At 32.9% G+C, this 26,861-nt stretch overlaps 2 protein-coding genes and 2 long non-coding RNA genes across 7 annotated transcripts; 2 read left to right on the top strand and 2 right to left on the bottom strand.

Moving 5' to 3' along the window:
• Positions 1 to 564: 564 nt before the first annotated feature.
• LOC125048695 (6-phosphofructo-2-kinase/fructose-2,6-bisphosphatase) lies at positions 565 to 21,906 on the bottom strand. Of its 3 annotated transcripts, none has more exons than XM_047647523.1 (10): positions 21,483 to 21,906; positions 7,761 to 7,886; positions 7,434 to 7,594; positions 7,089 to 7,223; positions 6,480 to 6,740; positions 5,737 to 5,955; positions 5,276 to 5,510; positions 3,405 to 3,532; positions 2,845 to 2,874; positions 565 to 666 (listed from the first exon to the last, which is right to left on the bottom strand). In XM_047647523.1, the coding sequence occupies exons 1-10, from the start codon at positions 21,646 to 21,648 to the stop codon at positions 580 to 582; spliced, it is 1,548 nt and encodes a 515-aa protein (XP_047503479.1). In that variant the 5' UTR covers positions 21,649 to 21,906; the 3' UTR covers positions 565 to 579. The 3 variants fall into 3 exon arrangements, with proteins under 3 accessions (XP_047503479.1, XP_047503481.1, XP_047503480.1); XM_047647525.1 differs by lacking the exon at positions 21,483 to 21,906 and adding an exon at positions 8,769 to 8,936; XM_047647524.1 differs by lacking the exon at positions 2,845 to 2,874.
• On the top strand, positions 3,755 to 5,218 carry LOC125048696. Its single transcript, XR_007116860.1, has 3 exons — positions 3,755 to 3,970; positions 4,051 to 4,134; positions 4,207 to 5,218. It is a non-coding gene; the product is annotated as an uncharacterized LOC125048696 (long non-coding RNA).
• LOC125048697 lies at positions 14,159 to 15,097 on the bottom strand. Its single transcript, XR_007116861.1, has 2 exons — positions 14,700 to 15,097; positions 14,159 to 14,588 (listed from the first exon to the last, which is right to left on the bottom strand). It is a non-coding gene; the product is annotated as an uncharacterized LOC125048697 (long non-coding RNA).
• A 2,474-nt stretch (positions 21,907 to 24,380) lies between the features above and the next one.
• LOC125049034 lies at positions 24,381 to 26,279 on the top strand. Of its 2 annotated transcripts, XM_047648037.1 has the most exons (4): positions 24,381 to 24,586; positions 24,669 to 24,898; positions 25,425 to 25,513; positions 25,886 to 26,279. In XM_047648037.1, exons 2-4 carry the CDS (start codon positions 24,671 to 24,673, stop codon positions 26,061 to 26,063), a joined length of 495 nt encoding a protein of 164 aa, XP_047503993.1. In that variant the 5' UTR covers positions 24,381 to 24,586; positions 24,669 to 24,670; the 3' UTR covers positions 26,064 to 26,279. The 2 variants fall into 2 exon arrangements, with proteins under 2 accessions (XP_047503993.1, XP_047503994.1); XM_047648038.1 differs by lacking the exon at positions 24,381 to 24,586 and having other exon boundaries at positions 24,637 to 24,898.
• The last annotated feature ends 582 nt before the right edge of the window (positions 26,280 to 26,861 follow it).

Genomic DNA, 26,861 nt, shown 5'->3' with positions numbered 1-26,861 from the left:
AACATACCAAGGATTGTTTGCTAAATGAGAACAAAATGTTCTAAACTGCGTGAATTTTAGCACCTTCTGGAATGAGTACCCTAAGTGCTGGAAATGTTAAACTTACTCAAAGAATTTTTTTTTATGAAACATGTTTAAAATAAATAACATTTTTTAAACTATTTTAGATTACACTTTACTCAAATTTTATTCGGATCAACTTATGAAATTTTTAAAACTTGCTATCTACATTAGTTACAGTACTTTATTCTGAATTTTAAAAAAAAAAAATTAGTTCCTGTATATTGGGTTTTTACCTAAAATGTTTTTTGTTTATTTACCTACCTAAGTGGGACATTCAGAAACGAGAATTAGCAAGAACTAGTCTTAGTTCTACGGGAGAATGTCAAAATCCAATACATTTTTGACAGGTGTCAGACGTGGCGGTAAGTCTCGTTTCTGCAACTTACCCATTGAATAGCTAAATCAAAGTACAATTTCCTAAATGAATTTGTATTTCACATAATTAAATAGTCCACAGCGAAAATTGCATATGTCCTTGACAAGATAGGTATCATGTTTTTCAAATTAGCATGCCATCTAGTGTTGATCCTCTTTGTTATCTCCATTTGCTTCACCGTTGAGTACAGGTGGAACTGGCGACTTAATGGGCGGAGCAGGTATCACCTGTAAAATAAAAAATAGTTTTGTCTCTCTCAATCATGGGCGTATAAAGAGGGAGACCGGGATGACCGTACCCATCATAGAATGGTCTATTTTTTAGATTTGACATATTAAACTAGAGATCTAGGAAGTTTTAAAATAACCCTGCATATTCTATTTTATACATAGGAAAACATATATATATATATATACACAGTGGAATCTCGATAACTCGAACCTCGTTAAGTCGTAATCCTCAGTAAATCGATCGTAAAGAAAATGCCATATATATCTCGAATTATTTAGACTTTGTAATTCGAACAAAATGTTATTTCTCTACGATATTGATAATACATATTTAAACTCTATAACTCGAATTTCAAAAAGGACTGTAAGTCGTAGTTAGTAAAATATAATGACGAATGGGATTCCCCGAAATAATAGCTATAAAATCCAAAATGAATGTTCGGGTTTGGGGCTTCTAATATGTTGTTTTTGTTTTGAACACGTGCAATGAATGAATACAATTATAATAAAATATGTACTACAAAACTTAAGTTGAATTGTTATTCAAATTCGATTCTACAAATCGAAAAATACACTTAGAAATCGCGATAAGTCGAAAACTCGTTATCTCAAATTTTTGTGCCGTTCCCTTGACATTCGAGTTATCGAGATTCCACTGTATATGCAAACTAGTCAAGAGCGGACTGAGAAATGCGGTATTTGTAAAAGTTCTATAGGTCAATGGAGCAGTGTTGGCCTAGTGGCTTCGGCGTGCGTCTCTCATCCCTGAGGTCGTTGGTTCGATTTCCGGCTGTGCACCAATGGAATTTCTTTCTATGTGCGCATTTAACATTCGCTCGAGCGGTGAAGGAAAATATCGTAAGGAAACCGGCTTGCCTTAGATACAAAAAGTCGCCTGCGTGTGTAAGGCATAGAAGGCTGACCACCTGCTTGCCTATTAGATTAATAAATGATCATGAAACAGATACAGAAATCTGAGGCCCAGACATAAAAAGGTTGTATCGCCACTGATTTATTTTATTGGTCAATGAGGACAGAACATTCAGTGCTTATGAGAGACTTAGCATGTTTGTGAATAAGCTAAAATTATCATACTTGACGTTTATGATTATTAAACAAATTTTGCCGCTCAGTCCACTCTTTAATGTGCTAATAGATTTTGGGACTAAAACTAAAAACATTCAATGACAACATAAATCCAACCCAATATGCAAAACTGAATCTAAAAAAAAACCTGACCAAAACCACAAGCAATTTGTGCAATCCCAGTCAAACCAAACCGCTCCCATAGAATTTTTTGAAAAACTTAACTTTTGACAGGCCCCGCTTCACCTATACCTATAACCGCTATGCTATTGCTATGTTTCAGTAAATGTTACCAAAAATTTAATGCCCCGAGAATACGTAGAAACAAAATGTTTTTTGAAGTTATACTTCTTTAGGCGCGTTATGAAAAATTTATGAGAGTGAAATTTTACGATGCGCGCGCACCGTGACACAAAATTAACAGAATGAAGTTGCCCACGGAAGGTGCTACGGCATTGGACATAATTTTAAAACAACATTCGAATGATAATAGAATTTACACTTAATGTAAGAGAATAATACTAAATATTTATTTAATTTTTCAAATGTAAACTGAACTTTATTGATTATAATGACACCTTTTCCAGTCCTTGATTATTTAATTGTAATTAATTATTTGAATGAAACCGAAAACTATTTTTAATAATGCCAAAGAAGTAGAACTTCTTACGCGCGTACATAAGTACACGCACACTTTTTTTTATTAAATAATACATTATCATTAATGCGCAGTAATCGATATATACTAGGGGATAGAAAATAAGAACGACGGCGTGTTACGCATGTAATTTTTTTTGTTAGTTTTAAGGTTAACCTTCCCACTTTTTCTGGGTTTTGGGGTAGTTTTATAAAAAAATCAGTCAACCAATGCAACATAATATTAATATATGATAAAATGTCTCAATAAAATAATAATCTTGGATTGAAGCTATTGATACATAAAGATTATACACCAGTATATAAATCAAAGATACATAGACGTAAGTCAACTATTTCTTGTAGGTTTTATATGGTAATTATAATAAACTTTTGTATTTTAATGGATTATCTTAGAGAATTAAATTTAGGTAACATTCACAAATTGCGTACTTTTCCATTGCCGTCCGTTTCTTCTTTTTCCTGTTAGACATTATTCTATTTATTTAGGGTAAAATATTAATGCATAAAATTTTGAACTGCCAGTCGCTAACTCAAGAATATTTATTAATTCTAGATATGGGAGCGTTCAAGTATTACGTAACGAATTTGGGGGGGAGGGGTCTTTGTGTAAAGTACGATGCGGGGCGGGGATTGAATTACGCCTTATTGTTAATATTATTTTCGACTTTCCAGTACTTAACACCACATAATGGTAACTTTTAGGTATAAAGAGTCACTAGGTGGTCACGAAACGTTTTACTATTGAGTACAGAAAAACGTTACGGCGCGTTACATGGGGGCGGGGTCAATAAGCTCCAAAAATCCGTGACGTAATACTTGAACACTCCCTATGTTATAGATAAATGTAAATTTTGTTATTAGATATTTTATTATAAATTATATTTTTAAATATAGTAAAAATAAGACAGATGCAATTTATTTTTATAAAAAAAACTAAAGAATTATCTATAATTTGGCTTACTAGAATTTTTAAAGACTTTAATACGTACAGATGGTTTCGGCCGATGTGTGTCTACGGCATCGACGGACAATTTAATATGTTCTTCCCGACAGCCGTAGGCTACCGGTGTCAGTTTTATCACTGTGTGCAATGGCACATGAAGATATGGGAGCTCATCTGAAAATAATGGTATGTAAATTAATTAATAATGTTAAAAATAATATATAATTAAATATTTAAAAGAAAAACATTCAAGTTTTGATGCCCAACCACTTAAAGAAACTTATTATCAAAAATTAAGAAATTCACATGATCTGTGGGTACCCACAAATTATTAAAATAAAAAAAAAATCACTAATCAATAAATATATTATTCCAACTAAATTCCGTTAATTATATTCGGTCTTACTAATAAAAAATCACTATACATGCGTTATGACAAGGTGATAGTAATTCAGTGAATAGAGCTTGTACAGGGCATAAACACCTCTTTGACCAATAATCGATGTGTATTGGTTGAATAACAAAACGACCCTTATTTATTGTTACCCTGGCAACCCGCCGTGTTTGATTGACGTTTGATTTAATAATTCTGATACAACTCATAATTCTAATGTAAGTTGTATTTATTTTATCAACCAAAGCAATTATATACACATTTACTTAATATACTAATAACATTTTATTATTTGCAGCTAATAGAAACTCCAAAACCTCAGACAAAGAGGACTAGAATTTTACATAAAAAGCCGCGTTCTGCAGTACAAAAGTTAGAAGAGGTTAGTATCAATGTGATAGAGAAAGGAATATTTCATTCAAAACCCCTCAACGATCATACTTAAATTTTTTAGGCATCTCAAATAGTGGAAAGTGCCAAACTCCGCAACACAGTAGTGTTCCAGTGTTTCCAGGAAGAGCACGAAACAAAACAAAGGCAGATGGCTGAAACACATGAGCTCAAACAGAAGCAACTTGCCGAAGCTCACGAAAGGGCTAGACAGGAGCATCTTCTAAGGCTCAAATTGTTACAGCAGCAATTAAATGAATAATAATTATATACTTATAAAAAAAAAAAAACCATGTTTTAAATGAAATATAACTTTTTATTTATTTCAAGTCTTTGACTATCCACACCTATGTAAATAAAACAGCCTTAAAAATATGTTTCAATAAAAGCAGCTCTAGCAGCTTGTTCAGCCAGTTCTGGAGCATTCTCAGTGTCATCATACGTAACATCCAGGTCTTCTTTGATATCAATAGCAATATTGTGGAGGATTGCCAGTGCTACTATATATAATTTGGCATTTTCTAATGACACTGAGAAGCCATGAAGAAGACACCTAAATGGGAAACCCTCCACCATTATTACTCTTTTCGACATCAGCTCGCACTATGTCACAGATCTTCATAACATACTTCTTTGAAAAGCGGTATTTTGTTTTGAAATCGCCATGCGAAAGTAATAACGGATTGCACCGAGTTTGGTATGTTTAGACTTTCCTTGGAGGCGGCAAATGTTCAATCGTATGTATTAGCTGCATATCAATATTATCTAAATCTTCCATTTGATCTATAAAATCTATTTTCAACAAACACAAATACCTACTAACTTAAATCTTTCCTTGAACTAAACAGTAAAAAAATGCTGTCAAACGCGAAATCAGATAAAATTACGCAATTTTTGCCTTATACACCCGTTAAACTAGGCCTCTGCGTTGTATAAGCATTGTACAAGTCTTCATACAAACCAGACACTTGTTATAACAGCAGTATACATCAACCTTGTCAATTCAGGAATTATTAGTAACATTTTTCTTATAACAGGCTTATACGATGTGCATAAATCTTTATTAGTAAGACCGATTATATATTATTGTTTGTCTAATTCAGTAGATTGTCTTGCTAAACAAATTCTCTCACCAGCAGACTTATCCAGGAAGTAGGCCAGGAGGCACCTCATGACGGCCTGGTGGGACACCACCAGTACATTCCCTTGCCTCTCCAGCTCCATGATGACCGGCTCCAGCCGTGCTACCAGGTCTTCGTAGCTCTCCCCTCGAGGGTACCGGTAGGCGAACTTGTTCGCATCCCGGGAATTAAAATCTGACGGGTACTTTTGTTGTATCTCCGCATAGGTCATTTCTTCGCATATCCCCTGGTAAACAATATACAAAAATACTATCAAGTTCGCAATCTTAATCGACTTCAAAACAGGAGGTTATGAGTTTCACGTCTGTAATATTGTAATCTTTACAATTTAAGAAACTTTCAAATTTTCATGAAAATCGGTTCAGTAGTTTTGAGATATGGGCTTATATAAACCTAGGGAAACATACATTAATTTACTTTTAAACAATTATTTATAAGGGATTGATAATTACCGCATCAATCTCATTAAGGGCCTTCCACCTTTCCTGTGGTGCTCGGACATCCTTCACCGTTTGTATGGCTCTCTTCATCCAGGATGTCCAAACGCGTAGACCGGGGATATTTTGCTGGTCTATATAAGTGGCTAGTGCACTGGCGTATTGCTTTCCTCGGGTTGACAACTCGCTGTCACCGCCTATACGTCCCACTAAGTTGTGGAGACTTTCACCGTGCTGGAATGATACAATAATAATAATCATTGTCTGTAAAAATATTTTTTTTTCTGACAAGTACAAGAACTACTTAACAGAGTTTATTGGCTGTAACTTTTTTAAGTAATGGTGAAGAAATACTTAAGACGATTTAAAAATAACTAAAAAAGAATAACCATTAATAAAGATCATAGTAATGGTGTCCGTCCATATTTGGTTTCTGAGAAATTAAATTATGTAAGTTACAACATTACAGTACATTGAACCAATACAGGAAGGGTCCATAATTTAGAACAAGAATCAAACTTAAATTTAGTTTCTGTCTGTCGGGCTGTCAAAGCATTGTTTTTAATGAAGTATGACATACATATTTGACAGCTTAAGGTGAGATTGTAACTTGAGATCAGCTCAGTCAAGTTAATGCTAAAATTTATTTTGACAAAAATTATTAATATTAATATTGGATTTCACAGTCAAGTCATAACCTAATGTTAATTTAGTCTGTCATAAATATGAACAATTTATAAGATAAGAATATATCTTACCCTTGTTAAATAAATTGTTCGTGGTACTATATGTATATTCATCAAGTAATATACAATCCGACTCTGTATATGTCCTTCGTGTTTATGTACAACAACTTTTTCTCCTGTGTCATATATTTTCATAAAGCTGCATTCCGATTCTAGGCTTTCGTCCAACGGCTCATACTTTTCCTTATAATGCTCTATCCTTAGTAAAAAGTCATCTAGAACATTGTCAGAGTCTTGTAAGTTTGTGTAGTCCGGACTGCTTACTTTTACTTCCTGCAATTATTTTTAGTATACTTTAAATTTAACATTTTCTACATGTATTTTTAAAAACATCTTTTAGATAAAGGCTAAACAAGTTTTTACATATATTGTAATATAGTATAATTAGTCGCATGAGGGAGATACACTCAGTCTGTGAACAGATTATATTTTAAGGCAAGTCGGTAATAATTAATAATTAAATCACCTGGTTCAAGACCAAACCTCCGGATTTTACACCCTGTGTATTAACCACTACCATGTTATAATTGTAATTTTTATTTGCAGCATAAACCACAAAACTCAATTAGTAGATAGCAAATTTGTGATAGTATTTCTATGTTCAGGAGAACAATTATTTACCATAATATTTTGTTCTATAATGCGTGGATCATCACAAATGGATTCTACAAAGAATAGTTTGAAGCCCATTTTGTGAACAACGATTTCTCGGATCATTCGCCGTCGCTCCATTGTTGAGTTTGTGGCATCAAACACCTGTAATTATACAATATAATGATAGCTGTAAGTATTCAAAGGATAAAGCTTTGTTGTCTAATGATTACTTTATTTATATGTAAGAATATTAAATAATACTAATACTATTATACCCTTTTTTTTAATAACTTCTGAAGATTAATTAATATTACAAAGTATCTGTAGAAAATGTATAGAAAGATATTGATGATGAATAAATAAATTACTTACAGCAACCTCTCCACCTTTAACCAGCCACTCACAGACATCATGCAATGCATCCAGCGCACATTGCTGCCGTATAGCCATGGCCTCTTTATTATCAGCTCTGAAAAACTCATGACTTGTGTATGCAGTTGTAGCATGTCGTCTGTACTCTCCAAGATTGAATACTGAAAAACAAAATCAGGTCTTTAGTACTGATATTTTAAAGGATATTTGATTGCTATCTATGTCCTGATAGGATATTTGAATTCATGTTTTAATAAAAAATAAAGTTTATTTATTTAGAAGTTCTCAAATGTAAAACAATTTCAACATTTAGATAGAATAACTTACCCCTAGTATTAATTCCTATCCAATTAAGATATCTTGACAGCTTCTTAGATATGTAAGTCTTGCCCCGAGCTGGCAGACCAACCATTGCAATAACATGTGGAATGTTTACATAGTTTGCTCGTTCTCCTGAAGAATTTCAAACAAATGGCTTAACAGTTTAATTTTTATTTCTCTTATTAAAATGTTATACAAAATTCATTTAAGTTTTCAATGAAGGGTTAAAGGTAAACTAGTTCATAACTTAAACGCAACAGCTTTTTGTGGTCAAAGTTCTAACCTGAACCTAAGTAATTTTAATAATATGCATGTATTACTTAGACATTTATAATGACTTGAATATAACAAAAAAGTTAAAACATATCTACTGATTTGTTTATAATTGGTTAAACTGAGATATGTGATATATAAATGATATTAATGGAATTAACATAGCGATATTTTACATTAATATCATATATTTGAATTAGTTAATTTGAAATTATAATCATAAAATTCATCGCTGTTTACCGTTTTACGATTAAAATTTGTACAACACAGTTTACAAAGTTTATCCCCATCATAATATATCTGTAAAGATATCATATAATATATCTAAAATAAAGACTTAATGGACATAATTAATTGTGCTGACCATTGCAAATTACTTAGTTAATGGCAATTTTGTAAACAAACAGGGTATAACTTATAACAACTAAGTGATAGATGATTAATTTATATTTATGACAAGGTTTATCTCACATGTAATTAACGATATCGTAGAACAAGCTTATATTGAGATATAGGAAACGTTATGAAGCGATAGCGACCTTATTGACCTTAACTTTTATAAACAGTAACATAATTTATAAACCTTTGAACAGGACTTAATGTACAGGCATCCTCAAAGGTGAATTGTGAAAATGTATTTAAATGTTATTATGATTATTTGACGCTAGCCCGTTCCGGTTCTAGCATTAATTTTATTTTAATTTTTAACCTTTCTCCAGTAAAAATTACTTTGTTACTAACCATCACCAAAGAATTGTTTGTTTAGATATTTCCAGCCTTCAACGCGTTTTTCGTCTAGATCCATGATTATCGCTCCGCTATTGTATATGATAGAATAATGTTATCAAGTCTAATTATGTTTATTAATCACAATCTAACCCAGTCACTGGTTCACGATCACGATCTATTATCTACTACCTAGTACCTGCTACCATCTAGCACAATTGACGATAGCAACCAGCGGAATGACAGTCTGAGCGTACTGTCACTGTCAAGCTGTCACCTAGGTATGAATAAGAAATCCATAGATTACACGTTGCCTGTTAAATTCCCGAATCATACATTATTAATTATATTTATATTATTTACTTTATTAAATATTCATAAATATTTTACATAATCAGCATTGCTTCTAAGACGCTAGTACTCCCGTTACGGCAACAATATCAAAGTCCAACAACTATAAATATAGGTATACAAATTAACGTTTGTTGGTAATCTATATAATTTACGTCAAGACGAAGTATCACGTGAACAGCGACGAATCGCAAATATAAATATTCCAACAAAATATTTTAGATAACAGTTAATGACTGAAAATTATCTATATAATACATCGATGTACATTACATAATTAATCCTACTATCAGATTTTATCGTGGCTCAGTAGTCAGGCGCTTGCGGTAAATTTCAGAGTCGAGACTTAGCGCAAAATGTAACTTCCGTCAGCCCAAAGCGTAAGGGTTTTGACGTACGGGAATATAACTATTTACTCTGAAACTTGATCTCTTAAGACCCGGAAATCGCGCTTTCGATTCCCGACGAAATACACAAGCATGATAACCCATTTAGCCATTGCTCCACTGAGAAATATACTTCAGTATATAGCAACAAATATTTAATCATACCATTAAATAATTAATCCATTTATTTATTCCAGAATGTCGTAAACTGAGTTACGTCAGATCTAAGACTGTAAAATATTTATCATTTACGAAATGTCAGCATAACATAACTCGCTCATAGCATAACTAACTTTAATACCCTTTTATTATATTATTGAGATACAATATTAATTTTTGATAAATTGGGAAAAGCTCTTCATATAAGTCGATAAAGATTATCTATAATTATCGCTTAATTTGCAACTTTGCTACAAAAATATGGAGTTTAAAATATCTTAAATAATGGATTACACTAATCCGTTATGATGAATTACCATTTGTTTTTTTATGTAACAGGCAAACGGACAGGAGGCTCATCCGATATTTATTTATTTATTTATTTATTAACAGCTCAATGGCCAAACTTAGACTAAAAACAATAAAATACAATTAAGATTTACAAAATTTACAGTACAGGGTAGCATTACCCTCTTATCCCCTCCAGGTACACTCTGAAAGCACAGTATACCACCCCCATAAGCTTCCCAAACAGGTCGCTCTCCGGTGAAGAGTCGAGAAACCCATTAAGCAGTGAGAGTAACCGGGGAATGGGCGCTTGTTGTCGCTGGACCGTGCGAGCCGAACGCACAGCGAAAAGGTTATGTTTCCGGCAGCGGCAATATTTGTCCGGAACGTATAGCCTCATGATCTCTCCCAGCAATATTATGATATTATGAGATATTATGTGATACCGCCGCCCATGGACACTCAGTTTGCCAGAGAGTCGCCAAGTGCGTATTTAAGAATTGGTACGCTTATTCTTGAAGCACCCTAAGTCGAATTGGTTCGGAAATATTTCAGTGGGCCGCTGTTTCCACACAGTTGTGGTGAGCGGCAAAAACTGCCTTAAGAAACGCTATGTTATGGAACGGCGGAGGTCGAAGTGATCCGGCTGCTATTTTGTATTCTGCCTTGACGTCCGATGACGAAACTCAGCTGCATGTATTAGTCTGAAAAACTCCTCTGAACACTCCCCATGGTTACTGCGGTAGAATATAAAAAGATACACCACGTCTCTACGCAACCCCAAGCCGCTCGGAAAGTGACTGGCCGTCAATCGTAGTCATGACGATATTATGTAAACCACTTGACAAATAATAATTTTCTAAACGTTAATTATAATATTTAAGTTTATTTATGCTATTAAATTATTAACAATGAGTAATAAAACTGAATAATAATTAGGAAATCCACAATATACTATTCTTCAACGATAATAGTAGTATTGTTTTAAATGCGAAAATCTCAAAATATATTCACAAGTTCAAATTGTTAACGTAATTTACATCGATTGTATAAAAGCGTTTCACCTAAAATCTAATTGATTGACGGTTTATCATATGTATACATATTTAAATTGGTTTAATTTTTTATTTGGTGAGATATTATTGCCTTCTAAGACGGCTCTGGTACCTGTGGATCGAAAAGTGTAGGAGGATCTGCTTCAGCTGAAAGCTAGCAATTGGGAAAAGGTGGCGCAGGACAGAGAGCGCTGGAAGTTTCGATCGGAGTCCAAGACACTTTTGGGTATGTAAGTGAGATATAAGTCATAATCTATAATATAAAAATGAATCGCAAAATGTGTGGGTAAGCGCATAACTCAACAATGCCTGGACCAATTTGGCCAATTAATTTTTTATAATATTCCTTGAAGTACAGAAAAAAAATTGAGTGAAACCGTCTAAAAACGACACTATATTCCCATACAAAATATTCGTAATAATACTTAAAAGTCAATTTGAACTTTAGTACCATATCATAAAGTTCAAGTGTTAGTGGAGGGGTTCCGGGAAGGTAAATTTTTATTTTTTGACATAATGTATTTGTTGTCTTATCAACTTTTTTTTTATCTTACTAGCTAGACCGGTGTCCCGAATAGCAGAATAAGTATTTAAAAAAATAAAGAATCGACTGTTAGGCGGTACGATGTTCGCCAGGCCAGCTAGTGCTAAATATTTATTTCAAACACACACATTACACATATACAAAACCTAACCTAACCTTTAGTTTTCTTAACCTACAAACCGCAGGGACCAACCTTTTTAACATTGTTTTAATTTCCTATTTATCAATTTCTAAATATTATTATTACTGATAGTCCTACATTAAATCTTAAGTACAATATTTCGAAATGCATGTGTTTTCGATGCCTCAGTATTGTGTGTCCGTGTGTCTCAGTGTTGTCTTTTTTTGTATAAGTCCTTAAGCAAAAAAAAGAGTGGAAAATGAACAATTATATATAAGCATTTGGAGACTATATACTTTGGAAGTAATCTTTGTATTTTTTTATATAATATTGCAGTCATCGCAGCCCATTGACACCCATTTTTAGTGGGTGTGTCGCCGGCCTGTAACCCTGTCTGTGTTGACGCTAACCAATATATAGCCTATACTGCCTTTAGAATGAAGGTACAGGGGGTCTAGCCAAGATGGCTTAACAGTAGTGTATGTAGAAAGTCGAAAACTAAATTTGTATGAAAATGACAGCCCGTGTCGACAGTCGGTAGCCTAGGCCCTAAAGGCGTGAGTCGGGATACAATAAGCGACGCCATGACAGTGCTACGAAAAGACACACATTAACGCTTACGCTATTCGGTAGCCAACGGCCAATTAATGTTTCGGCAGTGTAGAAAAAACGGCGTTTCTCCGCCATGTTTTAGCGTGATCTCAAAAGCTGCTGTTTGCAATAATTCAGTACAACTATTGCCATCTTTAATCGCTACCGTTTTAAAAACATGTCTTATTTTGGACGTTTTAACGAAATGATTTTAATTTGTTATCTGTTTTTTTTAACGTTCTCGTGTTTAGAGTTTTAGTTTTTCAATGAATCAATGCGAGGATAACTTAATAGACACAGATAAATATGAAGATATCAAGAAAATCAGCAAATAGTAGAGGTAAATCCTAGTTACATTAGATATCTTTTATTGATATTTATATTGCATGTAAGTTCATGTTCAAAATCTAGTGAGCAATACTAAGTAATGTTAAGCAGATATTTTCTTTAATTATTTACTAAGTCAATATACTAGAGATATCTATTATAATATTGTTAATGAATGAGAAGTTTGAATTCAAGTCCCTTGGGAGTTACTGACATTGTTTGGTTATTAAAAACTTTAATTAACAATAAGCAGCAAAGTGACAAATTAAGGATATTTTTAAGTTTAGAATTAAGTAAAGAGTTTTAATATTAAAGTTACCTATTGAACAAACCTTGGACCGATCTTAGTTTAGTTTGTCAGTTTTCTATTTGATCAAAGTACTAACTAAAATATTTTCTTTTCAGAAAAAGAGAAGCTAATAAGACAACTTAAAATATTTAAAAAAACCACAAATGGACAAGTTTTACTAAAGTCTTATCTTTTAATTAATTTTAGTGTTAGGTATATTATGTACCTGAAAATGGGGAATGAAGCATTTTATGAATAATGTAAAAAATAAGACAAGTGGAGTATGAAATAATGGTTGGTTAAGTAACATGACCTCATGAACAGGAAACAGTAACTGAAACTATGTTCTTCCACATTGAATCTTAATAAGTTCAGCAGTTTGAATGTCAATGAGATATTATTATAAACAAACTGGATTTGTAGATTTTGGGAAGAATTATATCTTTAAAATACCTAACTATTATTATTTACAATTGTTGTGTTAAGGAAACAATCAGGATGTATTCATAGTAACTGTAGGTATAATAGTAATTTTATGAAATCATCACAACATCTAACGTTAGGTTTTATGAATTGAACAATTTTTTGTATATAACAGCACACAAACAAGATACCTATTGACTGCTGCAAATTAACACTTACATTTATTAGTTAATTATCTACATATAAAAATATGAATAATTGAATACATCTACATTAGGTAGTAATGCATTGAATTTGGTGCACCTGTGTGTGTTCAGTAGTAATGTCTGTATTGTTTAATAAGTTGTTACATATTCTTATTTTTCTATGTAGACTGCATTATGTTAAGGAAGATATTTGGTGCCTTATTTTAATAAAAAATAACCATAACTGAAATATTTTTATTTTGCTACCTATTTGTTTAATATTTCTAACTATTAGTAGGTACGGGTCATTCATATATGCATTATCTGTATATTCTTGTAAAGTAAAATAACCACTTTACACTGGCTTTTCCTACTAAAGAAGACATAGGTAAATTACCAAAAATAAAACTGAGAAATACATAACATACAATGTTTATTCATTTCTTACTTAAACAGATTTTGCATTTACATATTCACTAGTAGCAAATCACTGATATAACCAAAAGTTTATTGACATAAACATTAACTTAAAATCAGCATTAAACTTAAATTTATATCTAAGATGTTGGAGCATCAATATGGAATCAAAGGTTGAGTAAGGGTTATAATTTCATACCAGACTAAGTTTCTATTTTACAATTTTTATTAATCCCTCTTTTCATTTCATTGAGTACTTGCTGCTTTTCAATTCTCACTTTCTAAAAGTATAAATTTATTATAAACAATCAACCTTTATGACTCTAACTTAAACTGAAATTGTTTGTTAGACATAAACAGAGATAATTCCAACTAGTAGTAATCACCAATAAAATCTACACTTATATATAAATCTGCTTACAAATTGACATTAAAAATGTTCAAACACAAACACCAAACCTAATTAAAGCTTAAATCAAACTCTAATTTCAGTGTTCACACTAGTCTACGTTTTTTTTCTATTGTTTTTAATTCCTTCCTTTAAGTTTTGGACTATCCTTCTATTCCTTATCAACTTCTAGTAAACCTTATTTTCACTCTTTATTTATCAATCCACAGTACTATTTCTATTGTTTCCTCTAAGCGGTAACAAAATATGTTGCTTCTTCACTTTGCAGATTAGTTGTGAGGTTCCTAATCCTAAAAATATCAAAGTATGAGTACTACTAATTATTATATATCGCGATTATGCAATTTCAAAATATTGTATTTATTTGTAGCCTTAAATTTCTGAGAAAACATAAAACAAACCATAATTAATTTAAACATGCAATTAAAATTCATATATTGACTTTGCACCTTCCGTAAATTCCACTTAAATCGAAAATTGTTCCGACCTTGCTGACATTCTAATGTCCCTTTTGCAGCTTCCAATCATTGGAATTTGCAATTATTGCAAATTTACAATAATATTGTAGTTTTAACTTTTATTTGTTTATAAAAGTGACATTAGGAATACATTTAATCCAGAGACAATATGACGGAATAAGGTGCTACGAACAGCAGCTCGCATCTACGCTGTCGACTTTGCGGTAATGTATCGACATGCGTCTTGGCTACGAACGAAGCGTTTTCGACAGTACAATTACGCAAAAGCGGTAGTGTATGTAGAATACTTTTCGACACCAATATGGCTAGACCCCCAGGTAACCTTTGTTCTCTTTACTTCATGATATTCAATGACAATCAATGAATTAATTATTGTTCAATAAGAAAATATTGCGACGCTCAAACGGTGATACGATAACAATATTTTAAAATATTCCACGTTCCAGAACATTGAAGATTATGCAGCCATTTTATTTTTCTATATCAAACGAAAGTTGGTTGTTTCAAATGTGAATATTATGTTGGACGCTCTGATCGTTTAATCTTATTTAATGACAATTGATTAAATTTTAAATTTGACTAATGCCCCCATTTGAGGTTATTCTTTAGCGGCAAAACTGACTGATTTAATGACGTACTTTACATACGCAGTTTGAAAGAGTGATCATTTATTTTTTAAAGCATTATCATTACTCTGAAGCTGAGGCACGCGTTCAGTGCATGGCCGTGGCCCGTGACTCATGATGCGCGCCGGCCGGCACATAAATTATTATTATAACCGGTTTCTGATGTAGCTACAAAATATGCCTAATTCATTAGTTTAGTCTAGACTGTAAATATAGAGTAGCTAATAAGTACAATGTTTTGGCGAAATTGTATTCGTAAGACAATGATGCGATAATCTGCAAGTTATTTAGATTTAAAGACGTGACATTGCTATCTTATCTGTAATTTTAGATATTTTTATTTACAATGCAAACTTCCTGAATACTTTTTACTACTTGTGTTACTACGAGGGGAAAAAACTATTCTTTAATATAATCTATATACTAATGTTGGTATATAATAAGGAGACTGTAAAAAGGAAATTAAGGTACAGCACACCAGCACACCTTATACAGGCGTTGAGGCTTGCCGTAGACTGGGTGGAATGCAACTGGATATGCAACTCCAACACGACCTTCAGTAATGAAGAACGCCACTAAAGAAGATTGGAAGTAATACGCCATTTCGTTAATTTTTCTATGAATAAATGGGTTTTCTATGAATTTTTCTCTATATAAATCGCGGAGTTCAAGTCATAAGTTTTAATTAACAAATAAAAAATAGGGGTTGATCGTAGAAAATTAAGGGTTGTATGTATTTTTTACCACATAATAAAAAAATAATTAGTAAAATTTTCGGGTGGACACCCCATATCACTTGATTTGAAAGATACGGGTTTGAAAGATAACGATTCTCAGACTTACTGAATACGCATAAAAAATTCATAAGAATCGGTTGAGCCGTTTCGGAGGAGTATGGGAAAGAACATTGTGACACGAGAATTTTATATATTACATGTAAATTCATTGAGGCGATCAACAAGTAGTCGAAATAATGAAAGTAATATTACGAGTACGTCCTTCATACAAATTGCGCCTTACACCCTGGCTCGAACCAGTTACCGCTAGTTACTTCATTCATAATCAGAGCAAAAGAACTGGTATCAATTTGGAAGTGCGGTTTCAGTAAGTTTGATACTGCGTTGAACCAACATACTACAAAGGGGATACGTTTGTTATTGTCTTATTTATTATTATATTCCTAACATAGTAATAAATAATAATACTAAAAAAAATATATTGAGAAAATAACAACAAATTTAAAAGTTTGGTCCCTGTGGGCAGTGTACCTTTAATACTTATTCGTTGAGCGAGGAACGCACCAGCTCTGGGGTCATTGGTACGATATACTATCTACTAGGCGCCAACTTAAATCTTTGATTAGTGCCTGTGCACTCGGCACTGTGAACTCGGCCGAAGAGTGTACTCCAAACGGAACAAAATCAAACTTGGAGGAATTATAAATATGTACTGTATATTTTTATGTTGAAAATAAATTTAAATATTCTATATAACTATATTCCTAATATACGATATTTATAAAAAATATATGATTTGGTGTGTGTTAACTTTCGTTCGAAAGACCTCAGCAAGAAAACGCGTTTTTTGTAGTTTCCCTTAGTTTTTATTTAGGTTGAAAAAGGTTTATTATCATTTACAAAACAAGTTCGGGGACATCAATTTAGACTTAAATTGTTATTTTACTTATTCCTATCTAGTTTAAACGTATATGAAAATATTATCTAGTATTTTTCACAGCAAGCCGCAACTACTTTAAACTATAAATGAGTAGAACGTTGAAAACTCAGTAACCCAAAATACACAAAAATCACGCGTTGAGCTCATGTTATGGCTGCTTTATCGAAATAGAGTAAGAATAAAGTCTACCACGAACGCAATCAATTTGTTGCTGTGTATATTTATAGAATGATTGTGAGTTCTACGATTTTTATTAAGCATAATAGCCGTTATATTATCAGTATTTACAAATATAAATAGACTGAACTTATTTAAGAGAATTATTATTATATTGCGATGAGTCATACGCATTTTTCCATCAAAGCTTTACGACTTTGATTTGTTAAGTTTTAACGTTTTAGGCTTGTAGGAGCCAATGCCGTACATTACTACGTAATTATGCTCACTCAGGCATAATTACGTAGTTTCTTTATTAGTTTTATCAGCGTGGCGATTTCCTAAATCGTCGCGAGTTACGCTCCGCGAGTATAGCCAGACGCAGGCATTATCTGCAACGTGTCTTTTACATTGCATTCATTCGTAACAAAGCAATTAATATTTCATTATTACGCTTATATTCTATTGTTATAGTGGTTAATATAGAGTCAAACTAAAATCCCCCGAGGTCGTAGGTTTGATTTCTATTCACCAAAGGATTTCTGTCTATGTACGCATAACATGCGCTCGAACGGTGAAGGAAAACATCGTGAGGAAACCGAAACCTTAGACCCAAAAAGTCGACGGCGTGAATCAGGAACAGGAGGCTGATCACCTACTTGCCTATTAGGTTGACAGATGATCATGAAACAGATACGAAAATCTGAGGCCCATACCTAAAAGGGTTGTAGCGCCACTGATTTATTTTTAAATTTATTTAATATATGACGCGTATGAGTAGTAAAACATTGGCTTTCGATATCAAGTGCGTGACCTCGTTCTAAGCTGCATTATCTGCGCATGCGACATTCGAGTGAAGCCACAAGTGCACTATAATAAATATAAAACCATTTTAAATACACTAATCCATATATCAACTAATTTTTATCTCTATGGTTTATCTGTATTTTTTATTATAAACTAGTGGACCCAGCGAACTTTGTTCCGCTTAACATTCTAAAAATATCGTTTTAACTTTAGTTAAACTTAATTTAGGATTTATTTTAGGTAATAACATTAATACAACTTTTTTCCAAATACAGAAATGTTTTATTGCTTGCCATTGCGAAAAAAGAATGACGGTTTTACACATTAGGCCTCCTCTCTCTAGCGCTAATATTGCGAGACTGCATGTTAAAGTACTTTTTGATATACAACATTTTTTGTTTTGTTATCCGGTGCAAGAACAAAGTGATAGGTTTCTTTTATATGCGTAATTTTGTCAACAGATGGCACCACATGCAGTTTGCATTCGTAAAAATTTTTTTTTTTTTTGATAACTTATCCGATATTTTATTACTTATTCTGCTCTTCTGAGCGGAGAAGAATCCACTAAAAAAGAGATAACTAACATCGGTCCAGCCGTTCTCGAGTTATAAGTGTTGTAACAAACGCGACTTTCTTTTATATATATAGATTAAAAAGGCGCGCGTCTCGATTTCGTGGAACTATAGATCATAAACATTTTTTCATTAATACAATACTAAAACCCGTTACATCTCTAGACTGGATTGCTGACTTCACACAGTGTGTGTCTTATTAAAGTGTAAAATGCATGACTCTAGAGATATTTTTCTATCATAGCGGTGTGAGTTAGGACAGGTTTATAAAAAATACACAAGTTTCCGATTGACACATGAGACTGCATGATTCTTGTCACGTACGGGATCCTGGTCTCACGGTAACCCGAGAGAAATAACCATGTCCATAGCTTTAATTGTTATTGCTTCCACTTCAGCTTACATAGTAATTCAAGACATTTTAATTTCACAATTGTTTTAGTAAGTTTCTATTCCCCTATGCTCTGTTATGTTGATAACAAGAATACTACTGATCAGACTTACTTAATAGTGGTTTAACTACGAAAGTGTATTTATGATTATTGGATTAGAAAAACTAGTGTTAGATAATTTGCGTTCTAGGTCAAGGTAGTGTAACTGAAGGTCAGGCGTTGTCGACTCGATACTTAACAATACTAATTATTAATCCAGTCAATATACCTACTTTATTTCGTGAAAATGCATAGTTCATATAGGATTACCTGTTACCAAGTGAATGCTCCTAAGTCGTTTTCTGTCTAGACATAAATAAAGCTTTGAAGTTTCTGATTATGAGAACAATGGGGAGTTTTAAGGGTAAAAAACGGTTTATCTCGATTTCCGGCAAAACTACAAGTCCTATCGAAGAAAGTTAAATGGCAAAGTTGGAGGTAATAAAAAGATCTAAAACTTTTGTATTCACACATTTTTCACATAACCTCAAAATTTATGTGAAAAATTCGAAAAACCAAGTTTTTGGTTTTTTATTTTTATCTTTAACAAAAATATTTTTTTTTTAACGAAATTTGGTGAAAACTTAACTTTCTATGTCCCAAATACACTGTAATTTATTTGATTAAAAATATTTATTTGTTCACCTTATTTTGAATTAATATCGAAAAAACACCCTAATTTTCAATCGAAAATTCTGACGTCAAAATTTCAGCTTTTTTCAAAAAGTTGGTGTGTTTTCAGTTCGTTGAAATCTCTACTTTCCTATGGTAAAAAAATATATATATATTACCATAGTAAATCTTCTCAGAAAACGCAAAAAATCGTATGCAGTAACGCCCAGACCTGTCATCCCCTTCCCTACTTCTCTATGAATCTTCTTTAAATTATAATCAGATGCCTATTTATTACTATTTTAAGATAACTTATATATACCTGAGTGACCTAAAAAAAAAATTTAGCCTTTAGATGGGCTAAAATTTTCGTATTTCATATCGGCACTGGTCTATATAGTGAAAATGTATACTTTTTAAATACTAATTAATATGGAGATCGAACAAACCAACAAACAATAAAAATTTGACAATAATAAATTAATAGGTTGTTTGTATGTTTGGAATGTTATGTTGGTTGAAGACGCGTCGCCGTGTGCTCCTACCACCGCCACTGTTGATCCTTTGGAATAAGTACATGATGAACAGTCACGCACTTTTAGTTCCAGTAAGATCTACAGAATCGCGAAGGCTAATTCTAATATCATCGAGCCTTAACCGGGAAAGTTCAAATATAAAATATAATAACTAATAAAACCTAGTTCAATTCCAAGAACCGCCTTGCACAAGCTAAAGGTCTATTATCTTGAACTATCCAAAGCATATACTGAACGATACCCTTACGAAGTTTCTGTAGGGGAAGAAAAAATACTAAGCCAAAAAGAGCGATACAGATACAGCTACTATGACTCGAAATAGAAGGTATTAAAGAGTCAGCTACATTTCAATTTAAGGAGGAATTGTTTTCTCTTCAGACGTAAAAGAACTCAAAAATAATACAATTTATTTTAAATTTAAGAATCTGTTGTTGAAGGAATTTGCGTTTTAGTCTTTACTTAGAATCTGAGAGTTAATTGTTTACGTAATTTGATATCCTACTAAAGTAACTACCTATTAGGTACCTAAAACTGTTTTTTAATTGTTTTGATTGTTATTTTTAATTCCGATGTAACGAATACAAACTAGACTAATCGCACTTAGGAATTTTAATTACACATGAATTTTCAATTAGCCTACCAATTAATTGTAAGACGTTAAAAGTTATCTGTAGTATATATATATATATAATAATACAATAAAATGCATGTCATGTTCTAACCAAAATTATGTTTTTATCTCTTTTTTGATTGAAGATGTTTCGAGACTAAATTTTAGAGAATGCAAATGTGCAGTCGAAAAATATTAAATTGGTTAGCTGGAAGGTAATATATTATCTAATATAATATATATAAGAAAAGAAGAAATCTGGGATTCATACCTATAATAGTATCTCCTACAATTAATCAAACAACATTAAATTGTGTTTGTTTTCTTAACGAAATACTTCATTTGTAAATACAAATACGTTACGTACAATACGTTTTTGTATAAATAACGAAGGAACAATTTAAATTCATAATTAACAATAATTTATTCTTGGCAGTTGTCATAAAAGTAAAATAATTAAACCACTCTCTTGACACTACGTATATGTTTTATGCCTTTGTAATCAGTCGTTAACCTATTTGTACTAAAACATTCGAATGTATTGATAAACCAACGAATTTAATAAACGCCTAACTCACAAATTCCTGTCGCGAAACCGAATCGATCTTAGTTCCTTTATTACAACTCAGAGATTCCGCTAACAAACGCAGCTGTCGCATTATATTTATAGATATTTACCTCGTATTGGAAACGGTTTTGTCATAATCGTCTCCGAAGTTGGTGGGAGGAGTCGCTGGGTCTCAGCCGGCATCACACTTGTACACAAATTAAGATCATGTTTTTTATTTTCACAATTTGTTACACCGCCGCGTAAACGCAACGACGGACCGTTAGTGACGTCCATCTGCGCGCGCTATCTCCGCATGACTGAATTAAAATTCCAATTTCGAGTCTGATTGTTTGATGTCCTTTATATCAGCTGATTGTACCAGAGAGTCTAATTTACAATATATAGTAGAACAATATGATTCTTCTATGCCGAGCGGTTGCACACTGCGCAGTTTGTGTGGAACGAGCGAACAAAAACGTCATTTAATACGAAATAATGATACGAAGTTATCGATACGCGTTTCAGCGCTGCGGTCACGAACAAGACTGGGTCTAAATGATTGTACCAACTGTCTTGATACGAGACTGGACTGATTTTAGGCAGTTTGCCATAACATAGAGAATTTTAACGTCATACACTGACGTAATCCATTGTACCATGCAAGAAATCATGGAATTATAAATGATAATATCAACAAGGGCTGATTTAGTAGAAATTAGAATTCTAGCCGGGCACTTTCTAAGTAAGGCTTTTATACAGAAATACTGCTTGTTGTACTTTTGTAATAACTTTCTTTTGAATAAAAGAAGTGAAACGAAAATAATACAATAGAAATTAGACGGTTTCGGGGGAGAATGTAAAACAAAAGACGGGGCGATTCGTGTGATTCTGATTTCTCTAGAAGGTTTTCGTTTTCAGGAATTCCCTTGTAGCGTGATATTATTAGTGTTCAATATAGAGTCCTGGAGTTCTCGTTTAAGTAATTAAGTATTAGCTTCGAACCAGGAGTTCATATGATAAGCGCACTCAACCAAACAATTGAAATACTGTTTCCGGTTTCTATCCTACGCATATGAAATGAATACCAGTCCATAAGATATGATATTTTTATACTCTTGAGACAGCTTTTAAATTCAATATACGAATACGTTAGGGACTACTGTATATCAATGAGCAAAATGACAATGAATGAACTAAGGGATGTGGAGATTTGTTTAAAATTGGCAGCGTTATTCATACAAGCAAAAAAATTGTGCATACGATTAATCATGAAAATATTTGGCAATACTCCCATAGTGTGATTGCTAGACATATCAAAACAATTTCTATGTATTGTATTTATTTAAGGTAATTTATAAAAGTAGAAGTGTTGTCAATGACAAGCAATTTCTTTCATGTATTATTAAAATATAAAGAAACCTAAATTAAACCAAGTAAGTATATTCAGAGGAGCATAATCACAAGGAATGTTATACGTAATGAAATTAAATTTAAAGAATGACTGAATTTAGTTTGCCTTGCTAATGTCATCTAGATGTAATCTATCCTGTACCTATGTGGGCTCATAAGTTTAAATGCATTTTGAGGTATGAAGTAACGTCAGAATTGAAGCTCCCAGATTATTGTATGTCTGATATGTTTAGCAAACAGATGCAAATAAATAGTGTTGATGAAAACAATATACCAGGAAGTTTTGGCACGCCTAATGAAGACAACACCCAAAAAACAATAATCACATATAGATACATGTGTATTGTGTATCCGTCTAAATGAAGGTGTGGCTCGGCACTTTATACAATTATTTGTTTTCGTTCATGGTCTTTTAGTAATTTACTTTAATGCAGCAAATTGAATGTCAGCAATTTTATGACAAAGTGCACTATGAACACACAAGTCCACATTTACTCATGATGTACTATTTTTTTTTGTTACAGGAGGCAGACGGCGGAGGCTCACCTGATGTTAAGTTATCCCGCGCCCATGGACACTCGCACTGCCAGGAGGCTCGCAAGCGCGCTGCCGGCCTTTTAAGAATTGGTACGCTCTTTTCTTGACCCTAAGTCGAATTGGTTCGGAAATACTTCAGTGGGCAGTTGGTTCCACATAGTGGTGGTGCGCGGCAGAAATTGTCTTAAGAATCGCTCAGTTGTGGAACGACGGACGTCAATTATTAGTAGTATATCTGTTCGTTATTTTAACATAGTACATATATAGCCTACTCTCAATTGCTGTTACAATTTTCCCAGCAGAAGTTACTGAATATTTCCTATCTGCGATGGAAAGTTGGTGACTAAGAACTTCTTTAGTCCTATTATAGGCACCATTCATTTACAACGATAGTCAATACGTGTATGACAAATTGTGAAGTCGTAAAAATAACCTTGCTAATAATAGCAACTATGTAATATATTGTCGATGCTATTAGCATAAACTTTTAGACAGTTTCTCGAATATCATACTACATAAATATCGTATTGAAAAATCTATTCTACGAACTAATGAATTTTTTACTTATTTTTTTTAATTTATTAATTTTCAATTATTATTATTATTACTATTAGGTTAAGAAATTTGTAAATATTGAATAGTTGTGGATAAATAAAAAAAATGTTTACTTCATAATTTGAATAGAAATTATCAACCTTTGTTGAAGACATATCTTAAAAATATGCATTTAGTATGTTAATCGATATATAAATATAGTAGGTATATAAAGCTACTTAAACATCTTATGATTTTGTCCCATTCGGTGTCGAGACCCTTGGTCCGTAGGTTCTAGCGCTATAAGGCTTTTTAAGGAAATAGCAAAAAAAATATTCGACATCACAGGACACCGTAGAGCTGGCAGCTACCTCAGACAAAGAATTAGCCTAGCTATTCAAAGGGACAACGCTGCCAGTATCTTCGGAACCTTGCCTAAAAGGACTTCTATTAATAATATATTTTAGTTATAATATTTTAAGGTTAGTTATTGTTTTTTGTTATATTAATTGGTATTATATTAATGTTAGCTGCAGGATTATGAAATAATAAGACTTGCTGTATATAAATGTATGTGCCTAAAAGTTATCTTGACCTAGGTAACTTGAGGCAAAAAAGCGTTGCGTGGTCATGATCACGTATCGACCAAACGAGACCGACGTTACGAAAGGACAGCATTTAAAATTCTCGGAAACTCTTTAAATAAACTCTACATAATTCCAGCTACTATACTTTTAGTACCAAAATTTTGGTAAGTACAAATGTAATTTTTTGTAAAAAATATAAATTAAAACTGCGTTCCTGCCCAAGTTATAATATTATACCAATTTTAGAAATGGACATGTTTCCAACACATCTCGATGGGATACCCAAAAACCGGTTGGATCTGGTTAATGATTTAGAGTTACCAGACGTAACTGTGTCTCCGTATGTCTGGCATCCCGAAGAATCTTTGAGCAGCTGTTCGTCTCTTGAGGACGATCAAACGGTATCTTCGGATTCGAGCTTGGCTCTATCCCGGGCTATGACTGATTCTGAGATTGATTACGGAAGATATAAGAGGGTGAGAGGAAATTAACATTTATTTATAAGCATATTATAAAACTTTTATACAACTAAGTCAGTTTTTATAACATTTAACAGTATATTTCATTGTTAAACAGTGAATATTACAAATTGAAAATAAAGATCTTCAAAGGAAGTAAAGTAGCCAATTATATAATTTCCTAACCAACCTTCAAGAAGAGCGTACAAATTCTTAAAAGGCCGGCAACGGCATTGTGAGTGTCCATAGGTGGCCGTATCACTTAACATCAGGTGAGCCTGCTGACTGATTGCGTCCTGTTCTATAAAAACACACTACCTACACAGTTTACACTCACAAATCAGCTGTTTTTATTAGATGTTTTTTATACAAAAAATCCTTAGGTTTTATAAAAAAATACGTTCGACTTCTTTATCATTTTATAGTGAGACGCCTAGTTAAAGAATTAAATTTCTCAAAATGTAGTAAGAAATATAATATAAAACATTACGAATTTTCATATATTGTGACATGTAGTTTTCGTAATGGTATAAATTAATTTCAGTTAAAAAACCGAAGGTTCAGTGACCCGTGGATTGAATTGAAGACAGCTTTAGATGCCTTTCCTCCTCGGTATATAGAGTCTCTAAACAGGTAAAAACTATAAATAGGCGTCCAGAAATAACAGACGTAGAGTTACAAATTGTTAATGGTGGTAACAAAAAAAGACGGACCGAAACAATAATTTATGAAAAGTAGCGCCTGTTGAATTTTGTTAGCAATTACTACAGGCGTTTTCTTAGCTGATTCTTTCTATGGTGTTTATATATCGCCTAATTGTTATCTGTCGATCACATTCACATATTTATATCGACGCACAACTTGGCAAGATTGAGGAGAACTATGAGAAAGTTCTCGTATTTAACTTGTAATAGACCGACTTCTGCACTGATACTGTTGCCAATTTAAGTTGCAGGATTACAAATCCTAAGTTTTTTATGCGTTTCAAAGTTCCAATGATTTTAGTTTTCAAGATAATACATCTGAAAGCACAGAGGCGAGTGTAGAAAGAAGGCGCTACTCTGAGGAGCTGCGTCTGAAGATGGAGAGGTTCTTTGAAGAAGAGTGTAGGGTGTTCAGCCCTGATGACCCTGGTCTGCTTGCGTTGGAAGAAGCTTTAAGAAATTGCAATTTTAAGGTTTAATAAACTTATATTAATGGTTCCACTGTCCTGACTTCTCATAGTATATATTCCGACTTTTTAACACACCATTTAATGGAATTTACACAATGTTACTGATGCCAGATATAAAAAAAAATCAGTGGTGCTACCTCTTTAGGTTTTGGCTTCAGATTTCTGAATCAGCTGTTTAATGATCAGTTATAAATCTGAAATGCAAGTAGGTGATCAGCCTCCAGTGCCTGACACACGCCGTCGACTTTTTGGGTCTAAGACATGTCGGTTTCCTCACGATGTTTTCCTTCACCGTTCGAGCAAATGTTAAATGCGCACATAGAAAGAAAGTCCATTGGTGCACAGCCGGGGGATCGAACCCACAACCTCAGGTATGAGAGTCGCACGCTCAAGTCACTAGGCCAACACAGATACGTACGTAATTAGAGGAAACAATTTAAAAGGGATTCGGGAATTACCTGTTTTAATTAATTGAAGTCATTTCTTGGAATTGCTTGGGTTTTGTGTTAACTTTTGTATTTTTTTAAGCCTAGAGAACAAGTTTTTATAATCCTTCTAATTTTACTTTTTTGTATTTTAACGATACTTTTCACGACCACGGGTTGGACCAAATTTGAGTCGTGAGTCACATTTCCGAGTTATTACAAGTTTTATTACAATATTTCTCCGTGACTTCTGTCGAGTAAGCATTGAGGACTTTGTAATATTTACATAATGACTCACTTCACAAGACAAGTTTCGTCACTATGTTATCTTATTCTTAGAAGCACAATGCCTCTACTTAGTCGAGCTATTCCTCATGACTTA

The sequence above is a fragment of the Pieris napi genome, chromosome 4 (genome assembly GCF_905475465.1).
Source record: "Pieris napi chromosome 4, ilPieNapi1.2, whole genome shotgun sequence".
Lineage (NCBI taxonomy): Eukaryota > Metazoa > Arthropoda > Insecta > Lepidoptera > Pieridae > Pieris > Pieris napi.
The sequence above is the reverse complement of the archived record's forward strand: the minus strand, read 5'-3'. Positions and strand labels throughout refer to the sequence as shown.